This window comes from Aethina tumida, chromosome 1 (genome assembly GCF_024364675.1).
Source record: "Aethina tumida isolate Nest 87 chromosome 1, icAetTumi1.1, whole genome shotgun sequence".
Lineage (NCBI taxonomy): Eukaryota > Metazoa > Arthropoda > Insecta > Coleoptera > Nitidulidae > Aethina > Aethina tumida.
The window spans coordinates 8,584,614-8,610,406 of NC_065435.1; the positions used below are offsets into that span (position 1 = coordinate 8,584,614).

Here is a 25,793-nt window from a genome sequence, read left to right on the forward strand (position 1 = left end):
GTCACCAACTTGTGTCACCGAAGCATTTTATTTTCTGTGTTTTCAATTTAAAAATAAACATATGGTTTCCATTTCAATGTCTAGTCATCGGTAAATGTGCAGCTTTTACTTATGCAACGCACATATGGGAAAACAGATAGTTTATAAACATAAAATTCATTCAGCTCATTAATAATATCAACAATTTCACGACGTAATTGGTGAATCTCTGATTCACAGATGAGATTAAATGATAAGTTTGAGCTGGTTTTAAAAAGATGTCAAGACTATGAGTAGAAATGTGACAGATTTATGTGGGGAAAAAATATTAATTCAAGGCCTTGAGGGCAATACTCCTTGAAATCTGATATTAAGTTCTTGACTTTATCAAGTTACATACCATTACAAATCACAAACATTAAATAAAACAATTCATTATTTTTATACAACTGTTTATTTTTACAATTTTATATTTCATTATGTGTGTGAGTTAGAAAAATAAAGTAAAACTAATAGAGAGATTAGAATTTTGATAATAAATTATGTATAGAATTTAACAGTTTATATTTCACCCAGACAACAAATTTTATACAACTGCGATGATCAAAAAATAAATTGATATATTCTACAGCAACAAGAAATTAAACAAATAAGATCACAATAATTCCGTAAAACTACAATGAATGAAATTTAACAAAATTGTTCTTGTCCCATAATAAAACATTTAACAATTAACATTGATTACATATGTATATCATTTGATATAATTTCAGAACAATTTCATTAAATGCCTATGAATAATAAATTAATATGATGAGTACAAACAATTTTTGTAAATGTCGAAAACGATAAGGAACTGTCGAAAAGATGCCCAAATTAAAATTTTACAAAATCTCAAAAGCTTCAGTTTCCATATCCGAGTCATTACTATCTATTGAATATTCAAGATCTTGAGGTGGTAATTTCTTAGGTGTTACTTGTGCATCTTTGCTGTATCCATCGCAGAAGATAAACATCGGATACTCGTTGCCACTTCCAGATCTATTTGGGGGAACAACCAACTGCAACACCAACAATTAATAACAAATCAACGACCAACAAATTAACATCTTACCGGTTGTACAGTCTCAATTAAATTTAAAAAGTCTTCTTTGGTAGCGCAATAGAACCCAACACAACAAGAGGGATCCATTTTACTTATGTGTAACTTCCTGGGGGACCTACAGTGAAAACTTGTCAGGGGAAACTCTGGCGCCCAAACATCCACCACCTCCTGGCAATAATGTGGGTCCAAATGGATCAGTTTATCATCTGTAAAAGTTGAATAAATAAAATATATATTTCGTATCTTTAGTTTTTTTATTACCTTGGTATCCTACGAAGTACAAGGAATGTTTTGGACGGCCTCCTATTATACCAATGCATTGTTTTAAACTAAATAGTGTGGTTAAACATGGCTCATAAATTGAATTAAACTTTTCTGCCCCTAATCGGACTGGAATTAAGAGAATGAGAGATTTCCATTTGTCATTTTTTAAGGTACACTCCTCCAATACGTCTCTTATGTATACTAAAATAATAGAGAGTTAAGAATTGGGGTAAATAGAAAGTGGCGGATTTACCTGCGCAATCTTGAGCCACATACACGCCAATTGAGTCAAATTCGTAGTTATCATTTGAGGCCTGTTTGAAAGCTTGTCTAAAAATAATAAGTTGGTTTAATACATTATTCAATTGGATTTAATATTGATTTTTCCAGTAATCGATATGTTTAACATTGATACTAGTCCTTGAAACAGTTCTTTGTGATTAATAATAGGGATTTTAAAACAAACAAGAACAATAAACATGACTTAAGTCTGAGTATTCATTTAAAAATGTGACGTGGGTATTAAAAATTCCTATAAACACATTTTTATGTGTTTTAATCTTAGCACCCAAACTTGCTTGCGGCCATAGCTGACACAATTGAAAATTAAAAAATCCCAGGAAACATTACAAGTAAAATTTGCGTTATCAAACGACTAGTTTCTAATGAGAAATCCAATCGGAATTAAAGGAAATGGTCATTAAAAATGTATTACCTAAATAAATGTGCAACAAAACCAGGTCCATACCAGTCACCTGCTTTTTTGCCGGACGCTTCACCAAGCGTCACCAACGTGTGTATCGACAAGGGACTGTTCAGTGACGGTTTGTCACCGAACCATTTTATTATTTTTCTATGTGTTACGTTTTTAGCACAGTTCTGTGCTTTGGTGGACAAATCGGGTTGCCATCTCCAATCTAGAAATAAACATACGGTTTTGGTTTTGGGTGTCAACTGGTCTATATAAGTTCAGTTCCTGCTTGTGCAACGCACATGTGGGAAAACAGATAAAGCTTATAAATATTAGGCGTGCGTTAATAATCTCAAATCATTTTTCGCAAGTTTAATATTAAACGACATTGAGGATAAATACGAAAATACTATAAATAAGTAAAACCTTATAAATTGGCCTCGGTAAAACCTTTAACGAGTAAGATATTGTTGTTTACGAACTACGCCTACGCACACAAACACTATTTGCAATAAAGAACAATTGAACTATCTTTAAAAGTGCAATTAATAACTGTTAATGAGATAACGCAAAGTGATTAGCAATATTTACCCTAGCCTTGTGTACAAAAACAACAACTACTAATATTGCGTGCTAAAAAAATAGCTAAACAACACTTACCTCTGCCCAAAAAATGATGGACTAGACCTTGGGCAATGAGCATTTGCCCGCTCCTGAGCATGCAGCCCCATCCGCAGTCGCTGCTGTAATTCGACCCATTCAATATGGGAAACTCCCTACGATACGTCAGCCACAGTCTACTAATAAAATCTTTTTTAAAGCCCTCCAATCCCTCATCCTCGTGATTCAATATCTGGGTGGAAAAAATACGATTTGTTTATTGGAATTGTACATGAATAATTTGTGCAACATGTCTATCTCTTATCTTTGTGGTGAAGTAAAGTGGAATAATGAATGGGAGTGAAAACGACGTGATTAATTTGGTGTTTAACAAGACAATGTTTATTCCTGTATATTATTTATTATACTGTTATAGGTATGCGTTTATTAGATCATCAACGAATTATTCATTCACTGACCAAACTTTTGACTTGTAACGATAATTAATTTAACAATCTTTCAGTTGCTAATATACCAATATTAAATTTAATTAACTAATTTTGGGGATTAACTCAAAATTGTTAATTAGTTTGTTGTTAATTGTTTATCTTATCTTTTTGGGGAAATAAAGTGGAATGATGAGATACGGTAAAATAACACAATTTATGAGTATGTCTATAGAAATAATAATGTTTCTTCCTGTTTTACATAAAAATAATCAATTTAGAAACATGTGATATTTATGCACTTCCTTTTACAATACATAATCGAATTCTATAATTAGCAATATGGATGTTTATTACAGTCAGCAACTTCTATTTTTAAGAAAATTAATAAAATTTTTATAAAAATCAATGAGTTTAATGATCTTGTTGAATGATCAAAGAATTCTAAAAATATACACCATCAAAAAATTCAATATTTTTATTAAAAAGAAAACAGTCTACTCATAAAAACTTTTTTCAACTCCTTCAATTACTCTCGTAACCTGTGTGAAATACGATTTATTATTTACTGAAAATATGCATAAAAGTGAATAATGGATTTATTTTAGGAAATTAATAAGACTGTAATTTGATACATATTTAATTAATTTATTATAAATGTTTGTGGCAGTTGATCATCGAAACTATTCAAGGGCAAAATATTATTATTAATTACCCTTTTCTGAATTTTATTTTTAGCAAAAAAAATCCCTCATCCTCATGATTCAATATCTGGGTGGAAAAAATAAAATTTGTTTATTGGAATTATACATAAATAATTTGTGCAACAAGTTTATCTCTTCTTATCTTTGTGGTAAAATAAAGCGGAATAATGAATGGAGTGAAAACGACGTGATTAATTTGATGTTTAACAAGACAATGTTTATTCCTGTATATTATTTGTTATATTGTTATAGGTATGCGTTTATTAGATCATCAACGAATTATTCAGTCACTGACGAAACTTTTGACTTGTGACGATAATTAATTTAATAATCTTTCAGTGGCTAATATATCAATATAAAATTTAATTAACTAATTTTGGGGATTAACTAAAAGTTGTTAATTAGGTTTATCTTATCTTTTGGGGAAATAAAGTGGAATAATGAGATACGGTAAAATAACACAATTTATGAGTATGTCTATAGAATTAATGTTTCTTCCTGTTTTACATAAAAATAATCAATTTAGAAACATGTGATATTTATGCACTTCCTTTTACAATACATAATCGAATTCTATAATTAGCAATATGGATGTTTATTACAGTCAGCAACTTCTATTTTTAAGAATATTAATAAAATTTTTATAAAAATTAATGAGGTAATGATCTTGAACGATCAACGAATTCTAAAAATATACAGTCTGTGTGAAATACGATTTATTTTAGGAAATTAATAAGATTGTAATTTGATACATGTTTAATTAATTTATTATAACTGTTTGTTGCAGTTTATCATTGAAACTATTCAAGAGCAAAATATTATTATTAATTACCCTTTCCAGAAGTTTATTTTTAGTAAAAAATCCCTCATCCTCGTGATTCAATGTCTGGGTGGAAAAAATATAATTTGTTTATTGGAATTGTAAATAAATAATTTGGGGAACACGTTTATCTCTTATATTTGTGGTAAAGTAAAGCGGAATAATGAATGGGAGTGTAAAGGACGTGATTAATTTGATGTTTAACAAGACAATGTTTATTCCTGTATATTATTTGTTATATTATTATATATTTATTAATCATATAATTTGACTAGCAACTTCTATTTTTAAGAATATTAATAAAATATTTATAAAAATCATTGAGTTTAATGATATTACCGAAAATATGCATAAAAGTGAATAATGGACCAGATTTATTTTAGGAAATGGTTATTAATTTGTAAAATTTCAATATGTTGCTGTTGACAGTTTACACCGAAATTTACAAATTTTTTAATTAACTTTTTTCATTAATAACTTCATTTTTATGACGTTTTATTAAATGTTAACCGTTGTAATTAATTTATCAGTTTCATGACCTCATGATTCATAGTCTAGTTGAGAACAATTTATTCATTGTAAAAATATATAAAAATTAACAATAAAAATAAGTAGAAACCGAAATTAAAAGTTTTTTTAGTTAATAACTAGTTTTATAGAAATTTAATCAAATTTAACAATTATATTTCATTTCCTTTTGATTAATAACAATAAAGTTTTATCAAATATTAACAATTACAATTAATTTATCAGTTTCATGTCCATACAATTCAAAATCGGGTTCAAAGATACGTTCAATAAGTCCAATTATGTTATAAAAATAATAAATTTGATAATTAATACTTTTTAATGAATAAAATTATAATTCATTAATTCCAAATTAATGAAACATTTCTACTCTTAACTAATTAATTTATATTATTTTATTCATTAGTAAAATTAACAAAAATTATGATTTTCATCCTAATGACAAAAACTTTTTGATTATTTTAATAATATTAATAAAATTTTAAGCTTATCAATTAGTGTCTTGTCCACACAATTCAAAATCTAGGTTAGAAATGCGATTTGTTCAATGGAAAAATACATAAATATTAATAGAATAGGTTTATCCCTTCTTAGGGGGAAACAAAGGAGAATAATAAATAAGAGTCAAAATTCTGTGAATAATTTAATTAATACTCACGCTTCTTTATGGATAGGTATGCGTTGATTAGGTTATCAACTTTTTTTGTACAATTAAAATCTGAGCTTTATAATTAACTACAGAAACATGTTTAATAATTAGAAAAATCAACGAAAGTTTTCATTCTAATTACAAGAGCTTTTGGATTATTAACTTTTATTTTTAATAATATCAATAAAATTTTAAGTTTTTCAATCAGTTTCTTGTCCACATGATTCAATACATGAGAATTAATAGAATAGGTTTATCCTATCTTGGGGGGAAACAAACCATAATAATGAATAAGAATCAAAAAGCTGTGAATAATTTGCTATTCAATAAATTTATGTATCTATAAATCCAAAGTTTATTCCTGTTTTATGGACAAGTATGCGTCTAGTAGATTATTAATAAATTACTGAATGATGAAACACATGAGCTAATTACTTTCTTGTACAATAAATAGGTGAATTTTATAGTTAACAACAGAAATATTCAATATATTCACTGAAAAACGTTTATTAATTAGTAAAACTAACATAAATAATGAATTATTTTCATCTTATTTATAAAAGCTCTTTGATTAACTTCTATTTTTTATAATATCAATGACATTTTAAGCTTATCAATCAGTTTCTTGTCCACATGATTCAATATCTGGGTCAGAAATACGATTTGTTTCATTGGAAGAATACATAAAAATTAATAGGATAGGTTTATCCTATCTTGGGGGAAATAAAGCAGAATAATGAATAAGAATCAAAACGTTGTGGATAATTTAATATTCAATAATTTTATTTATCTGTAAACTCAACGTCCTGTTTCATGGATAAGTATTCGTTTAGTAGATTATTAATAAATTACTGAATGATGAAACACATGAGCTAATTACTTTCTTGTACAAAAAATAGGTGAATTTTATAGTTAACAACAGAAATATTCAATATATTCATTGAACAACGTTTATTAATTAGTAAAACTAACATAAATAATGATTATCATCCTAATTATAAAAACTTTTTAATTATTAACCTCTATTTTTAATGAAATTAATACAATTTTAAGCTTCTCAATCAGTTTATCCTACCTTAGGACAATTCCAGAATTTACTCTTGAGAATATGTATTAATTAGTAAAATTAACAAAAATATCAATCTTCACCCAAATTATAAAAGCTTTTTAAATATTAAAATCTATTTTTAGGTGCATTAATAAAATTTCCAGCATATCAATCAATTTAATTCAGGAGGCAACATCAGTATAAGTTAATTATAAAAATAACACCACCATACAAACACTAACATCAATAATTTAAATAAATGTATACCCTAAAAAAGCAAAAAATTACTGCGAGGAGTTTTCACTGAAATTAGTAAAACTTCTTGATTAAAAATTTTAGGAATTTAATAAATTACAGTTTCCAACTTTTAACCACTACAATTAATTTATCAATTTCAGATTTAAAATTTGGTTAATAAATACGATTTGTTTATGCAGGAATATATAAAAATTAATAATAAAGATGAGCAGAATAAGACAGTAAATGTTGTGAATAGTTTGAGGTTGAATAAATTTATGTGCCTATAAAACCAATGTTTATTTCTGCTTCGTGGATAGGTATGCGTTTATTAGATTACAAACAAATTACTCAGCGATGAAACACCCGAGTTAATTACTTTCTTTAACAATACACAGTCGAATTCTACACATACTTAACAACAGAAATGTCTACAATCAAAATCAATGCGTTCTAAAAATAAACCTTTATTATACACCACCAAACGAATACCAAAGTTTCAATTTTATTTTTAGGAGAAACCCAATCTTAATGAAACGTAAATACTATAAATTATTAAAAATAAAACAGAAAACATTTAATTAGTCAACATGAGCCAAAACTTTATCTCGAAATAGTATCAAATCAATTAATAATAATCTGTACGTAAAACTTATTTTAGATTCCAGTTCTGGATTAGATTTTATCTGGAACTTTGGACGTCACCACACAAATTGTACCCAATTCACGACACACACACGTAGATTTATTGATTTGACATAAAATATGCGACTGTAAACCAACACACAAGTAACGTTTACAATACACATGTCGTTTTAACACATAGAACCGAAAGGATGACAATTTTATGGGGAGATCAACCATAATAAAATAAGAAAAACCGTGCGACTTTTTCAAGGATATACGATGTTGCGTTTAATGGAATATTTGTTCTCGTTTTGTACTACTTGTAATTGCGAAATAATAATGTTTTTATACGTGTTCAATTTCTGAGAGTCGGCTTTCTCTTTATTGAATTATTGTTATATAATGTGGTGGTACAGTTTCGTTAAAAAAAACTAGGTTAATCGCGAAAACAACATTGATTTTTACGAATTCAGCAATAATTAATCAATCAGTGTAGCTTGAACTCCTACTAATTGTCATACGATTTTAGTCATGTTTATGTAATGTTTACATACAGTAATTATAGAAACGTATTAATATGTTATAAATATGAGATGTACTGTTTGTATAGTGGTTATAATTATAGCAATTTATTAAAATATATTAAAAATATGAGCTAATCCAAGATTATATATTAAAAGATCAAAGCATCGATGTTACGTCTTGTCCATTCCAATCTCCAGACATCATCCCTATAGAAAACATGTGGGATTACGTTTACAAGCAAATTAAACATAAAAATGTTAATAACATTGATTTAATCATTAAAAATTCCCTTCAAAATTAAAGTTTATGTCCACCACAATACAGAAAAATGTATGTAACATTTTATAGAAGCAGAATATTAAATAAAAGAATTATTGTTAATAAAATAACGAACGCTCATTGGAAAATACAATAAGAAAGCGTTCAAACAAAAAACGAATTCCTTTTATAGACGAAATACGTTGGAAGAATCAGTAAACTTGTCTACAAGGCAAATAAAAATGAATTAATTGAGTCATACAAAATCAGTGTGTCTAGTAAAACAATCAGACGTCGATTGAATAAACAAAACTTATTAGGATGTATTTCCCGATCTAAATCCAATTGAAAAATTATGGAACAACCTGAAGTATCGATTAAAACATCAAAAACCATCAAATTTAGATAAATTATAGTTATTAATGGAAGAGTCGTGTATTTTAATTAAATTAGGTACAAAATAAATAATTACAGAAAGATTATAGTACAATTATTTCAAATAAAACATAAAATATGTTGACTGCATTTAATTAGAGGTATGCATTCCCTAATTAATAATAAATGGTAATGTGTGCCATTTCTCAGGCCACCACTGTAGTTATGGCCATAATATTTTCAAAGTTGCCAAAGTAATGACCATTATTGCACATTATTCACCATCTTTGGCTTATTTTTAACGATTATCCCCACACAAACTTAGCTTCTAACCCTCCTGTAAATAAATGATCTAGTTACTGGAATTTTCTCCACCCCTAAATTTCCGGGGAGTGGTGCTATTTAGTTTAGTTTTAAATTACCTAAACGAAAATAATTATCGATATTTTTGTTTTAAGGTTTCCACTTGTTAATGTAATGTTAATAAGTTTTGTTTGTTTTTACATGCTAACGCAATGTGATAATAAATAAATTGGATACGTCAATATTACGTTTCAAAAAATGATTATTGTTTCTGCGATTCTTTTCACACATTCAAATCTATTAGTGCTGTTAAATAATTACTTTAATTTTTTTAGGAATATTCTTTATTGTCTTATAATATTGGAATAATGGTGTCTGAGTGATCAAACAATTTTCCGGCCTGGTTTGATAAAATTGAAAACAAAGAATCTTGCCTAAAATTATACCACACATTTAGGTATTTGTTAAAATGTTGTTCATGTGAAAGTTTACACTGAAATTTGTATGGAGACAAAATTTACATTAAAATTAACAAAGATATCTCAAAATAGTGATAAAAAACAACTTTGTATATAAAGGATATTGTCTAACTTAATTTGGAACTTGTTAAAATGTGTCTGTAAATGTTTGTACAGGGTCAAATATTATATTAAAATGTACAAAATATCCCAAAGTGTTGGTAGAAAAACAAAACAACTTACAACTGTTGAAAAATAAACAAAGATATCTTAAAGTGGTGACAAAAAACAACTTTGTAAATAAAGAATATTGTTTAATTTAATTTGGAACTTGCTAAAATATGCCTGTAAAAATTTGTACAGGGGCAAATGAAAAATAAATAAAAATCTTTAAATTTTTAAAATATAACTATTATTACCATACAATTGGGAATTTGTTAAAATGTTGTACATGTAAAAGTTTACACTGAAATTTGTATGGAAACAAAATTTACATTAAAATAAACAAAGATATCCTAAAATGGTGACAAAAAACAACTTTGTAAATAAAGGATATTGTGTAATTTAATTTGGAACTTGTTAAAATGTGCCTATAAAAGTTTGTACAGGGGCAAAAATTATATATAAATGTACAAAGTATCCCAAAGTATTGGTAAAAAAAAACAACTTACATCTGTAGAAAAATAAATAAAAATCTTTAAATTTTTAAAATAACAATACTATACCATAGAATTGGGAATCTGTTAAAATGTTGTATATATGAAAGTTTACAATGAAATGTGTATGGAGAATAAATTTACATTAACATCAACAAAGATATCTTAAAATAGTGACAAAAAACAACTTTATAAATAAAGGATATTGTCTAATTTAATTTGGAACTTGTTAAAATGTGCCTGTAAAAGTTTGTACAGGGAAAAAAATTATATTAAAATGTACAAAGTATCCCAAAGTGTTGGTAGAAAAAAAAACAACTTACACCTGTTGAAAAATAAATAAAAATCTTTAAATTTTTAAAATGTAACAATTATACAATACAATTGGGAATTTGTTAAAATGTTGTACATATGAACGTTTACACTGAAACTTGTATGGAGACAAAATTTACATTAAAATAAACAAAGATATCCTAAAATAGTGACAAAAAACAACTTTGTAAATAAAGGATATTGTCTAATTTAATTTGGAACTTGTTGAAAGTTTGTACAGGGGCAAAAATTATATTAAAATGTACAAAGTATCCCAAAATGTTGGTAGAAAAAAAACAACTTACACCTGATAAAAAATAAATAAAAATCGTTAAATTTTTAAAATGTAACTATTATACCATACAATTGGGAATTTGTTAAAATGGTGGCAAAAAACAACTTTTTAAATAAAGTATATTTTCTAATTTAATTTGGAATTTGCTAAAATATGCCTGTAAAAGTTTGTACAGGGGCAAAAATTATATTAAAATGTACAAAATATCCCAAAGTGTTGGTAGAAAAAAAAGGAACTTACACCTGTTGAAAATTAAATAAAAATGTTTGAAATTTTTAAAATATACCCTACAATTGGGAATTTGTTAAAGTGTTGTGTATGTGAAAGTTTACAATGAAATTTGTATGGGGACAAAATTTACTTTAAAATAAACAAAAGATATCTCGAAAGGGTGATAAAAAAGAACTTTGTAAACAAAGGAAATTGTCTAATTTAATTTGAACCTTGTTAAAATGTGTCTGTAAAAGTGTGTACAGGGGTAAGAATTATATTAAAATGTACAAAGTATCTCAAAGTGTTGGTAGAAAAAAAAACAACTTACACCTGTTGAAAAATAAATAAAAATCTTTAAATTTTTAAAATATATAGTTTAATAAAAAGAAACATTTATAATACAGGGAAATGCACTATAAAACAGTTTAATCTAAAACATAATAATAATAATAAGAGTGTTAAAAAATCTTATTGGTCATGACAACAATAAAATTCTAAATCTATAAACTACCTATACCAGTATAAATTTCTAGGAAATTTGGCAAAAGCATGACATGACATATACACACATAAAAAAAAACTTACATCACTTTGAATAGCAGCTACATCAGTCCCCAATTCCGTAATATCAGACGAAGGACTTTCTATCCTCCTGTAGCATTTACCAAGCAGCCAAACCGGAGATTCCTTCGAGAAGTTGGTCTTCAATTTCATACCTTCAAGCCCCAAACATCCCGTTAGCCTAAACCAACGAATTGGTCATCAAACAAAATACGTACCGTACTTGACGTTGTTCCACACCGACAACAAACGCGTCTTAACTTTTCCCTCGACATCAACCCCATTGTCGGGCAGCCGACTGTCGGAGTTCGAGGGTGAGTGAAGTTTGGGAAAGAAAATCGACCGTTCGGACGATACTATTTGCGCGTTCATGTTCACCGCACGAATTGACCGGAGAAAACGCCGTGTCTTTAACACATCTTCATCTACTGTTGTCGTCTCGTCACAATCAACGCATCCATCACCGTCCGGTCTAAATAACAAATGCGCTACATCGGAGACATGCGCTGGCTCGCCACTCAAAACAATGAACCGTCGAGTGAGCGGTTTCGATTCCAAACCAATCCTAACGGATGACGTCACCACCTTCTACCGCGACCGCAGGGAAGCCCGGACGCAACTTTTGGCCTTTTTCAAATATTTCTGTTTGGCACACCGCACCGTAATTATTTTGGCGACGTTTATTTAGTTCCGTACACCTTATCTGACGTCAAAAGTTACTTCCGATGATTTTAAAATTGGGACTGTGGAATTATTGATAACACATTTTATAATCGTACGCAAACAATTGTGGACTTATTAGTGTTCAGTCAAGGAGAATTTGTTCGTTAAATATTTATTCGTGTTCAGGTGTGGTTTGGTTTCAATGCAGACTAATGTAACGCTCATAATGTTGCGTGAATGAACAAATTCCTTCTAAACGTACAACTACTCGCCAAGAGATGGAGCGGCATTTTAGAGGCGTATTCTGTACTTTAAACGTCAATTTAAATGTGGGGCATTTCGGGAAATTTTTATTGATTTATTTTCATTATTTAATTTATTTATAATATATTTATTTATTATCTTTTAATTTTATTAGTTTATTAAATCTCTCTATTTTAAAATATTCGCTTATTCTTTTTAAAAATGTGTGTAATAATTATTTAATTGATAGGTCTTTGTGTCCCTATTTTTATATTTAAATCGTTAAATTATTTTTTTAGTTTATTTATAATTTAATATATTTTTTATTTATGAATCCCACAAAACTCCGTATTTTGAATATTTTATATTCAAAATATTCGTTTATCCTTTTTAAAAATGTACGTAATAATTATTTAATTGATCGGTATTTGTGTCCCTATTTTTATATATAAACCAATAAATGATTTTTTTAGATTATTTATAATTTAATATATTTTTTATTTATGATCATTGTTTATTTATTATCAATTGATTTTATTAATTAATTAAATCTCACTAAAATTCAGTATTTTGAATATTTTATATTCAAAATATTCGTTTATACTTTTTAAATATGTATAATTATTTAACTGATAAATATTTGTGCCCCTATTTTTATATTTGAACCAATAAATGAATTTTTTAGATTATTTATAATTTAATATATTTTTTATTCATGAATTATATATTTATTGCCATTTGATCTTATTAATTTATTGAATCTCACTAAAACTCTTTAATTTGAATATTTTCTATTCAAAATATTCGTTTATCCTTTTTAAAAATATGTGTAATAATTATTTAATTGATAAGTATTTGTTCCCCTATTTTGTATTTGAAGCATTAATTGATATTTTCAGGTTATTTAAAATTTAATATATTTTTTATTTATAAATTATTTATTATTATTTGATTTTATTAATTTATTAAATCTCACTAAAACACCCTATTTTAAATTTTTTATATTCAAAATATTCGTTTATATTTTTTAAAAAACTTAGTAAGAATTTGTGCCCCTCTTTTATATTTAAACCATCAAATGATTCTTTTAGTTTGTTTAACTAATTTTTAATAATAATAATAATTTATATTTATTAATTATTAATTTATTATCATTTAATTTATATATTTATAAATATAAGTTTATTTTTCTAAAAATGTATACAATAATTATTCAATTGTACAAATTCAGTATTTGCGCCCCTACTTTTTATCTTTGAAGCATTAAATTATTTTTTTAGTTTATAATTTGATTGATTGATTTATTTATTTATTTAATTTATTTATTTATTTGTTTATTTATTTAATTTATTTATTTATTTATTTATTTAATTTATTTAATTTATTTAACTTAATTTATTTAATTTATTTAATTTATTTAATTTATTTAATTTATTTAATTTATTTAATTTAATCTATTTAATTTATTTAATTTATTTAATCATTTAATTTTAATAATGAATTAAATCTCTCTAAAATTTCGTATTTTTAAAATGTTTTTAAATTTTTTTGTTAATTTCTGGCCATTTAACCCACCTCTGTCGGAATATGTATTTTATCAAAAATGTTTTCTGAATAAGAAATAGGAAACTTGTTTACAATGTGTCAAGAAATGAAAAATAGTGGATTTATAATATCTTTATTTTTAATATTAAAAAATTATTTTATTCTTCATTTAGCGATTTTTAAGTATGATTCGATTAAAATTTATTAAAGAAATTAACGTTTTGTCAATTCTCTAATAAATAACAGAAAAAATATTTTTTTATTCGTCTTAGACCTCCTAGTACAACTTCATGCAGCTACTAGATAACAGATGACGCTTGTATGTGCTTGTATGAATGTGTTTTAGAGTATTTTAAATTGTTCTTTATACTCCTTGAGATTATTTAGTGGTATTTTGCCCCCGCTAATGAGATTGTGAACGTTTTTGTAATTTAGGATATATTGGAATTTATTATAGGAAGTGTGGGAGAAGAATACGACCAATTTCATGTGGAAATCTTTTACTTACATCAATAAATAATAATATTTTTTGAAAGAATCTGTTATAAATATCATTTTATGTTTATTTAAAAAATTTGAGGGATATTTGATAATGTAATTCATTATATTAAAGGCATGAAATGATAATTTCCTTATCCATCATCCAAACATCGGAACCTAATCAATTATTAATGAGTAACTGGAATGGTTAATATATCAGTTAGATATAAAATTATTAATAATGTAGTAGCAAGATGGCACAGTTTGATAAACTGAAATATAGCCAAGATTCTACCGCATTGAAGGTATGGAAAACACTGTTGTCATCAAGTATCGCTGGCACAGTTGAATATGTACACGTATGTTCATTGATTACTTGCCTAATATCATGTAAAAGACCCGTTAAATTATGTGGAATGTATGTACATAGTTTAATGGACGATTTGCATTTTAAAGGGTTTTTGAGTCGTCAGAAAATTTACAAGCACCCACTTCAGCAAGATTAAAATTTGCAATAAATCAACTAAAATTATTTAAAGTTTCTTCGCTTGATCAGTTTTTACCATGTATTTTAATAAAAAGTATAAAACCAAGCCATAAAATATTATACTAGTCTTAACATAAAATCTAAGTACGTTCATTTGAAAACTTTTACGACGAACACAATTTTGGGGCTTTTATCATAATGGTCAGAACGTGAGCTTGCAACGGAGTCCAGACACTAGAATAAATTAGAACATTAAATGCCGAAAAAATCGATACCTTCAAAAACTGACCTAAACTGGGTCAATCATGAATTGCAATTGAACACTTGAAAATCCCTTCCAAGGTCTTAAATGTGTATTTAATTTGGAACAAAATTAGCCAACATCAATTAGCTGGAACGAAAGCACAAATCAATTTATCGACAATCCAAGATTAAATTATCCCCCAAGCCACCCCTCGAAATCAGTTCACCATCATTCCGTAGAAAAACTCTCCAATCAAATAGTGCAATAATATTTAATGGTATAATCTGAAATATCCAATGACCAACAACCAACGTTGTATTAATGATTAAAAGTGTCAAGTGGAGTAGGGCAGTGCTGTCGACGCATGCGCGCGCCACCTTCGCCTTTCCATCCAGGAAAAGTGGCCGTCACAGCTTTCCCACTGCTTTCCCACCGGGTTTTCACGCGACTCGTTTGTGAACGGTGATGGAAATTCGTGGGCACATCCATGTCATAGCGATTTGATTGAAAATGCGGAGCAGCAGCTCGGAACTGCTCCTGGACCAGCTCGTGGGGCTAAGAAGGAGGAAAATCAAGGTAAATATATCCATTAATCCGTGCACACGAAAACAATTTGGCTTTGTAAATAACGCCGTGCCAGACTGCGGGGTATGATGACTCAACAATGTGTTCGGACGAGTTGATTGTCTTGGCGCTATGGTGCTAAATTATTTCGGGGGGGTGTTTAATTTGCATGGCAGCGACATTTTCGCCTGTGGTCGTGGACGCTATGACTTCATAGTTGCTAAATTTAACAATAAGTATATTGATTGGGGGGTTTTAATTCGCATTTACGCCTTGAATTGTGTTATTTACAAACTCCTGACTGACGCTCAGTGTCCCGGGACTGTGAATATAACATCTGTTTTACTAAATTTCATATTTATGGTAAAGTTAATTCCATAAATTATTGATTCTATTTAATAGTGAACCTAGGGTTTATTGTGGCATCTGAATATTAATGGTTTTGTTTCGATCACTCTAAAGTGTGACTTGTACAACTTTTAATACAAATTTCAAGTGAGTGTTGTTCTTTACCACCCCATAAGGTGATGTATTAAGTACTCATTCATTTTTGAAAACAATTAATTAGGAAAAATCATACATCATTTAAATTTCAATAATAACTGATCAACTTATAATCAGAATACCTGTTCCTTAATCAAAAAATTAAAAAATATAAACAACTAGTCAGTTAACGCGCGTAAAAATTGTATTTTAGTAAATCATTAGTCACCTCAACATTGTAAGATACCTCATATTTGTTTAATGAATTACTTAATTGTTTATTGATGGTCTTCACTTTGTTTGTTAGATTGAGAATTTTATTAATATATATTATTATTATCCTTATATTTATAAATTTCTTTCAAGATGTTTTGTTTCTCCAAAATTGTTCTAAAAAACCTCCAAACAAAAAAATCTAAATCAACATATTTATTATTAAAAAAAAAAACATAAATATAAGGATAATACAGAATTATGATAATTATCATTATTTCCTTTCAAGAATTTTTATGTTCCTTCAAAATTCGTCTAAAAAATCTGCAAACAGAGCAGTTTTTAAAATCAAAACCTAAATCAACATATTTATTATTAAAAAACAACATTAATTAAACATACAAAAAAAGGATAATTCTGATAATTATCATTCTATTTATAAATTTCTCTCTAGAATTTTTATGTTCCTTCAAAATTTGTCTAAAAACCTCCATACACAGTAGTTTTTCAAATCAAAACCTAAATTCTAAAACCTATTTATTATTAAAAAAAACATTAATTAAACATATAAATAAATAATATTATGATAATTATCATTATATTTATAAATTTCTTTCAAGAATTTTTATGTTCCTCCAAATTTCGTCTGAAAAACCTCTAAACACAGCAGTTTTCAAAATAAAACTTAAATCAACATATTTAATATTAAAAAACATTAATTAAACATATAAATATAAGGATAAAACAATATTATGCTAATTATCCTTAAATTTATAAATTTCTTTCAAGAATTTTTATGTTCCTCCAAATTTCGTCTAAAAATCTTCTAAATACAGCCATTTTTTAAACTAAAACTTAAATCAACATATTTATTATTAAAAAACATTAATTAAACATATAAATAAAAGGATAATACAATGTAATAATAATTATCATTAAATTTATAAATTTCTCTCGAGAATTTTTATGTTCCTCTAAAATTCGTCTAAAAAACAGTTTTTAGCAGTTTTTCAAAGCAAAACCTAAATCAACATATTTATTATCAAAAAAAAACATTAATAAAACATATAAATAAAAGGATACTAGAATATTTTGAAAATTATCATTATATTTATACATTTTTTTCAAGAATTTTTATGTTCCTCCAAAATTCGTCTAAAAATCTCCAAACATCTGTTTTTCAAATCAAAACCTAAATCAACATATTTGTTATTAATGAAACATTAATTAAACATATAAATAGAAGGATATTACAACATTATCATTATATTCATAAATTTCTATCAAGAATTTTTATGTTTCTTCAATTAATTTAAATTCCAATAATAATTGATAATAGAATACCTGTTTCTTAATTACAAAATTAGAAAATAATAACAACAAATGAGTTAAGGCACGTAGAAATTATATTTTAATAAATCATTAATCACCTCAACATTGTAAGCTCCCCCATATTTATTTAATGATTTACTTAATTGTTTATTGATGGTTTTCACTTTGTTTGTTTGATTAGGAATTTTATTGTTTATTATCAGTTTATTACAAAAGTTTTACGATTCTAAACATACGTTCGAATTGTTTATAAATAAATTGTTTTACTGGCGTTTCTATAGATACTGAAGTTAGTTTATTTATTTGTTTATTGATTGTCCATTAATTTCCTAATGGAGAATGGTGTAAATAACCAACTATAATATAAATAAATTTACGTAAAAACTTCCTTTTGTGACTTAAGTCAATTAACTGAAATAATAGAATGATAATTTAGTTTAGATGTTTTGATTAATTAACGCAATTAAGTCAACAAGAGGCTCCTAATTAATTATTGACAGCTCCTTGCATATGATGAACTTTGAATTTTCCAGTGGCTCTCGCAGTGTTCCGTCTTTCCCTCGACGTCGAGTTTTCATGCAAACCAGTGAAAATTTCAACGACTCTTTAAAATGAGTAGCAGCAGTTCGGAACTGCTCCTGGACCAACAAGAGGAGTTAAGAAAACGCAAAATAAAGGTAAATTGCATGTTTTCGACCGCACACGTTGTTTTCCTTCGTGCTTTTGGAAAAACAACTCGGGGTTTGATTTGTTTTCGAATCTGTCGACGTGGAGAATTTTTATATATTTAATCGCGTTGCATGTCAAGGTATTGTTTATTTTTGGTGGAACAGTGGATTAATGAAGTTACTAAAAACACTTTTGGAGTCGTAATGCAGAATTTATAAGCCTGTGTCGTATATTTTATGGCATTACTTAGTGGGGAAATTATGATTTATACACAAAAACTTTTTGGTGTATCGATTTACTTATTGAAAAATGCGGTGTTTTATTGCATCTCGTAAATTGTGACAAAAATGTTTGTAATAATAAAAATGCTGTAAAACATTTAATTTCGTACATCACTCATGAAAGTTATTGCGGTCGCACACAAGAATGTAATTATAATTGTCTGCTTTTTTAATTAATTTTGTTTATATACTTGTTAGTATTTATTGCTGTTTTACATACTAGCGTTACTCAAGAGGAGCCTGCTATCTTTCGAAGGTGTGTTCTTTATTTAAATTACTTTTTGCAAGTTTGTCCATGTTAATTGTGATAAATCTTATCTTGATAATTATTTTAATTATTATAATTATAATGATATTTATGTCTTGATGATTATTTCACTTTAATCAATATTTTTTTGGGCCCTCACGTTTAAAAAATCTTCCTACATTGATCAAAAACTTAATTCAAACACATTTCTTATTATTTATAATAATTATATTGATATAATTATCATGATATTTATACCCTGGTAATTATCAATTGATAATTACTTTAATAACAATCAAAATTCATCTAAAAAACTTTCAGATACTAGTTGTTTAAAACTACAATTATTATTAATAAACATGAATGTATCAAAATAGAAATGAAAATATCATTATCATTATTATTATAAATACTATATATCATATTTGCCTTGATAATTATCAATTGATGATTTCAACATTTGTGTTCATCCAAAAATCCTCCAGACATTAATATTTTTCAAAAGAAAACCAAATCACCACATTATTATAACTGTATTTATGTAATATTAATTCAAGACATTTTTGTTCCCTCAAAAAAAGTTTATTAAAAACATATTTATTATTAAAAAAAGCATTAATTAATTTTATTTATAAATGTCATTCAAGAATTTTATTATCCTCTAAAATTTATCTAAAAAGCCTTCAGACACAGCAGTTTTTCAAAACGAAACCTAAATCAACATATTTATTATCAAAAAAATTAATTAAATGTAAAAATAAAAGGATAATATAGTGTTAAGATAATTACCACTATATTTAAAAACTTCTTTCAAGAATTTTTATGTTCCTCCAAAATTCGTCTAAAAATCTCCAAACAAAACAATTTTTCAAAATATAATCTAAATCAACATGTTTATTATTAAAAAAACAATAATTCAACATAAAAATAAAAGGATAATACAACATTATAATAATTATAATTATTTTTATAAAATTTTTTCTGGAATTTTTATGTTTCTCCAAAATTCGTCTAAAAAACCTCCAAACAAAACAATTTTTAAAAATATAATATAAATCAACATATTTATTATTAAAAAAATATTAATGAAAACATAAAAATAAAAGGATAATACAGCATTAGACTAATTATAATTATTTTTATAAATTTCTTTCAAGAATTTTTATGTTTCTCAAAAATTTGTCTAAAAAACCTCCAAACACAGCAATTTTTCAAAATATAACCTAAATCAACATATTTATTATTAAAAAAACATTAATTAAATATAAAAAAGGATAATACAGCCTTATAATAATTATAATCAATTTTATAAATTTTTATGTCTCTCCAAAATTCGTCTAAAAAACTTCCAAACACAGCATTTTTTCAAAATATAAAATAAAAAACACAGAATCCTTAATTAAACATAGACATAAAAGGATAATAACAGCATTATAATAATTATCATTATTTTTATAAATTTCTTTCAAAAATTTTTATGGTCCTCCAAAATTCATCTTAAAAATCTCCAAACACAGCACTTTTTCAAAACAAAACCTAAATTAACATATTTATTATTAAAAAATCATTAATTCAACGTAAAAATAAAAGGATAATACAGCATTATAATAATTATAATTATTTTTATAAAATTGTTACAAGAATTTTTATGTTTCTCCAAAATTTGTCTAATAAACCTCCAAACACAGCAATTTTTCAAAATATAACCTAAATCAACACAGAATCCTTAATTAATCATAAATAAAGAGATAATAACAACATTATAATAATTATCATTATTTTTTAAAATTTCTTTCAAGAATTTTTGTTTCACCAAAATTTGTCTAAAAAACGTCCAAACACAGCAATTTTTCAAAATATAACCTAAATCAACATATTTATTATTAAAGAAACATTAATTAAATATAAAAAAGGATAATACAGCATTATAATTATAAATTTCTTTCAAGAATTTGTCTGTTCAAAACTTTAAAAAACTTCAAAACACAACAATTTTTCAAACCAAACATTAAAAATCTTAATTAAACAGAAATAAAAACATAATATTATTGTAATTATTACGATATTTTTTAATTTATAATTATTTTGACTTCAAGGATTATTGAGAACAAAAGACTTTTCGTTGAATTCGAGCTTTAAATATATTTGTATCCACAATACAAAACAAGAAATGTTTTATTAAAACGAGAAACTCGAAGTTTCGTCATCTGTTGAATTTAATAAGATCAACATAAAAAGCATTATTTTAGAAAACATCTCAGACCCGGCTCCATTTCCAAATGGTTTTGTCAACATTTTACAATTTTAACTTGTTCGCTGGCGCAATTACGGAACTGTTGCTTCTGAAATAATTGGTTTTTCTTCGTCTCGGGATTAATTTATATACTTTTTTCTTTTTTTTTTTATAAAAAAAATCCAATTACACAATAGAATTTTTCTTTTACTTCGAATGCAATTAGAGAAGAGGTTGACCCAAATCTTATATAACGAGATGAAGATCAATATTGTGGAAACCTGTTTGAAATAAAAATGGTTTTCAAAGGCTTGCAAGCTACGTACATTTTTTAAAATTAAATTTGTTTCATAAAGCGGCGACTCGTTTGATCTTTTTTCGCTCTTACAGAGAAATTAACGAAGGCGGAAAAATAGTTTAGCTAGTAAACGATTTTAGTACAAAACACCGCAGGTCACCTTTGTTTTGCTTCTAGGAAAGCGTTGTGAATCAATAAACAATAAAATATTCAGTTATAATTATGTGTTCAGTAAAGCTCAGTGTCGCTGAACTCGGTCTGTGCTTTATGCATACTTAATCCAATCTACCAACTTCCATACAAAATAAATTAAGTTCATAAAGCCCTATTAGGCATTCAAATTGCGTGGTCCAATAAATCAGAGACAGATTCGATTTAATTATTTAGAAAATTTAGTGTGTGCTTTTTGTGTAATAAACAAAATTACTGTGGCATGTCAAGCTACGTTTATTTAGGTACCCAATTTGTAGACGTAACAAGAACAAGTAAACTATAATTTAGTTCTTCTTTAGATTAGGAACAAATACACACATCTTTACTACCTTTTTTCCTACAAACATGTATTACGTAAATTTGTTTCACCGTGTTCTTTAAATTTTCACTGGAAAAATGATTGGTTTGAATTTTAGGAACTCGCTGCAGCTAAAAAGGCGAAACCGGTGGCTGGTAGATCATGTCGGGAACAAGCACTGTTCTATTCGACGAGTTTACTAGCTATAATCGCCATGACAGCCGGTTCATCACTACTATTTTTGGTACCTTTATATGTAGATCCAGCTATTTCAACATTGGCCTCAAACTTTGTGACTGAACCCGTTACTTGTGTTACTACCCGGATCGAGGAACTAACCGGACTGGCCAACTGCTCTTGGAGTTCCTGCAGGGAAGGATGCACAAGTGATGCCTACCATTGTACCCACATTTATGTCAGTTATAATGACAGCAAGGTAAGTCACACTATAATGTTCCCCTTCGTGGCTTAAGCCTCTTTTGTTGTAGGTGGAGCCGTACAATACGACAGACGACGCGATCCTCTTGGTAAACATAAAGGGATGTGGCTACCCACCAAACGTATTGTGTTCCAATTTCACCGATACATACGGCGTTGAGGGTACCGAGTTTCCGTGCTATCACTCACGCGAAAACCGCACGGTGGTCCTCACCCATTACGAAAGAGACGAACAAGTGGCCATCATCATACATTACTTCGCCGTACCGTTTGTTATAACGTTGGCGACGTCGGTGGCGTTGTGTGTTATGCATTGTGACTGCAGATGTCATCCCACATCACATCAGAAAAGATCGAGACGGCCTAGGATCCAGGATCTGAGCGATGGCTCTATAAGCATCGGGGTCGACCTTAGGCACAACTCGAGTTATCATTCCGATTTAGTGGCTATAAGACCTATGTAGTCTTAATTATGGAGGGTATAGTGCAGCTAACAAATTATCATGGTTCTGTTTTATCGTTACATGGGCTTAAGTTATACATTTTCGAATTTGATATTTGGTAATTTTGACACTGGTGATTGAGTATGGGGTTATCTAGTCATGTAAGTGTAAGCAATGTTATGTTCAACATGTTTTGTCAGCGTTTGAACTTATGTAGGTGATATATATTCCAATGTAACTTAAGGCTATAATGGGTAAGTAGAACTAGTGACAGTTTCAGTATTCGATCTCATTAAAATCATTCACTAAACAACAGGAAAACAACTTGAGATGCTCCATATCATCACTACAACCACAGTAAGCATTGAAAAACTCACTGAAGCTCAAGAGGCTTCAGCCAAACAGCTCCATGTAACGTCTCAAGTTGGTTTCCTGCCTAAACCACAAAATATATATATTTAAAAAAATCATATCAATGTAATAAATGTAATAGATGACTGTGTTAAATGTGAAACTCCATGTAATAAGTGTTCTATACGACCTACTTTGTGATTTGCACAGTTCTTACAAATCTTAACATAACATTATCAGCTTCTATTACTAATTAAAGACGTTCTTACTAATTTGCTGCCATTTCAATTTAGTTCCCTAGTTTGGGCGGCGTATTTCAAACTGTTAGTATATCATACCCTTAACAAGATCATTGGTGTGTCTATGTGAACTAGTAAATGTAGATGTATATCAAGATGTCAAATTTGAAAATGTGTTTTTGGTCTGTACTGTAGAAAAAGTAGGAATTGGTACACGACAGCTCAAATCAAATGTGGGAATTTTTCAGTTTCAGAACTGAAGCTTTCGAGTCGAGGAGCTCAGCTGCATATTCTAGGGTCTAAAAGTTTGTTGTCGTAGCAGAACTGTGGCTTGAGTATGATAACAACGGGTGGTAGGTTTAGACTAAGTATTTTACGTATGCACTGCTTTAAGCATATCAAGAGCATGACAACTATATATACAAGAATAAGTTGTAAGACTCAGATTATTGAGGGGGCGGCTTAGGCGGGGGACTTCGGAAAGGGACGTCTCAGATCACGCTGAAAAATTGCAACACATTTCAACAACCACGATGATTTCAATTACCAATACTAATCGATTATCCCCGCTGAATTTTATTGGTCAGGGGATTGTTGTTACGATTTGGTTGTGCATGATTTAAAACCAAGCTTCTGTGTATTCCCATTATCGGTGTTTATGTAAGAAATGATCTAGTTATTAGTAAGTAGATTTTAGAAACTAATTAACTAAGAAAAGATAAAATACGTGTGTCGTTTTCCTCCCGCTTAGATTAGTTGGAATTTTGTAGCAACTTATTTGCTGTTATATAATAAGTTGCTTGTCTTCTTGTTGATAAGACAACAAAATGGTTAAAACGGACCTGGCATCGTTCCAAAAAAAAACTATAAAAAAAAAATGATATTTGGTATACCATTTCGTCGTATTCCCTCAGATCGGTCTCTTCTATTTCTAGTCCTCATCAATCCCTTCTTCACCAATGCAAAACGTTTCAACGAAGTTTTGCGAAACGCTCTACACCAAGTGCTTTATACTTTACAGACATTAACTGAGCACCATCAGTACAAATTCATTTCATAAATCATCGGCGACAAACTAATGAAACCGCATCGATGGTGATTGCTAATTAACTGGTTGGTGTTAGTTGGGTTAGTGCAATCTGGGATCAAAGTTACTGATGATTAAAAAAAAAAAAATGTTTGGTAGATGTTTGAAAAGCTTGACCTTCTATGAATTCGGCTTTTGACTTGTCTTCGGATCTAGCCTTTAAACTACGTGTTGTTTTCCGATTTTTTTCTTGAACGTTGCAATTTTTTTGATGTGATCAAAGGTGGCGTGTCACGGGGGTTGATTTTTGAGGTATTTCTAGCACAGTTTGCAACCTGAGATTGATTGACTTTATATCACACTAAGCACAGACTCGGATGGAACTGTTACAAGGTGGAAGGGGGAAGACTTCCTTTCTGAAGTTCTCCGCTGAAGCTCATGAGACATTCTGTATACAATTAAATGAAGATTTTTGTTGACTGTACTATATTGAATATAGGGAGATTAAAATATTGACTGGACTTGTCAACATAGTTCCTTGGATTTGTTAGGGTGGTTTTAAAATGTCAACTATTGTTATATTTTACATCTACCGTAATATTTTATATAAGCAACGAATTATATACTCACCTATATTTTAATTTCTCTGTATTAAATGGTATATACATACATGAGTGTAAAGCTACTAGAGATCATATGCTTAAACAAAATATTTTTGATTTTATAGAGGCATCTTTCAATTTAAAAATGTATTTTTATAAAAATGTTATTTTCAATTAAAATATGTTAAATATATAAAATGTTTTCAGTTAGAAATATAATGTGTCGAAGTTAGAAATTTATCAGGTTAATTTTTGTATTAAATTTTATATTAAAATATTATTATAAACACAATTTTATCATTGCCCTTTTTATATGAAATGTTATACACTTTTAAACACGATACTACAAATACGAGTACAAAAACAATATTTTCTTGTAATGACATTTCAAAAATAAAAAAAAACAATTAATACAGGTAAGTGTGGTAATTATTAGGGAACCTATTAAAAATGTAAACAATGTATATTACAATAAATAAATGTCTTCCTAATGTGACAAGTTATTTTTATCCTTAAAAATAAAATGTCTTAAATAAAATTAATAAT

General features: G+C 27.7%; 2 protein-coding genes across 2 annotated transcripts; one reads left to right on the forward strand and one right to left on the reverse strand.

The window, feature by feature from the left end:
* Nucleotides 1-414: 414 nt before the first annotated feature.
* On the reverse strand, nucleotides 415-12,157 carry LOC109596294 (cysteine protease ATG4D). Its single transcript, XM_020011807.2, has 8 exons — nucleotides 11,873-12,157; nucleotides 11,679-11,809; nucleotides 2,700-2,892; nucleotides 2,064-2,265; nucleotides 1,602-1,678; nucleotides 1,346-1,549; nucleotides 1,094-1,290; nucleotides 415-1,040 (listed from the first exon to the last, which is right to left on the reverse strand). The coding sequence occupies exons 1-8, from the start codon at nucleotides 12,024-12,026 to the stop codon at nucleotides 864-866; spliced, it is 1,335 nt and encodes a 444-aa protein (XP_019867366.1). The 5' UTR covers nucleotides 12,027-12,157; the 3' UTR covers nucleotides 415-863.
* A 3,597-nt stretch (nucleotides 12,158-15,754) lies between these two features.
* LOC109596293 (protein tipE) lies at nucleotides 15,755-25,557 on the forward strand. The gene is made up of 4 exons (XM_020011806.2): nucleotides 15,755-15,892; nucleotides 18,442-18,585; nucleotides 22,266-22,583; nucleotides 22,636-25,557. Exons 2-4 carry the CDS (start codon nucleotides 18,520-18,522, stop codon nucleotides 23,047-23,049), a joined length of 798 nt encoding a protein of 265 aa, XP_019867365.1. The 5' UTR covers nucleotides 15,755-15,892; nucleotides 18,442-18,519; the 3' UTR covers nucleotides 23,050-25,557.
* Nucleotides 25,558-25,793: the final 236 nt, after the last annotated feature.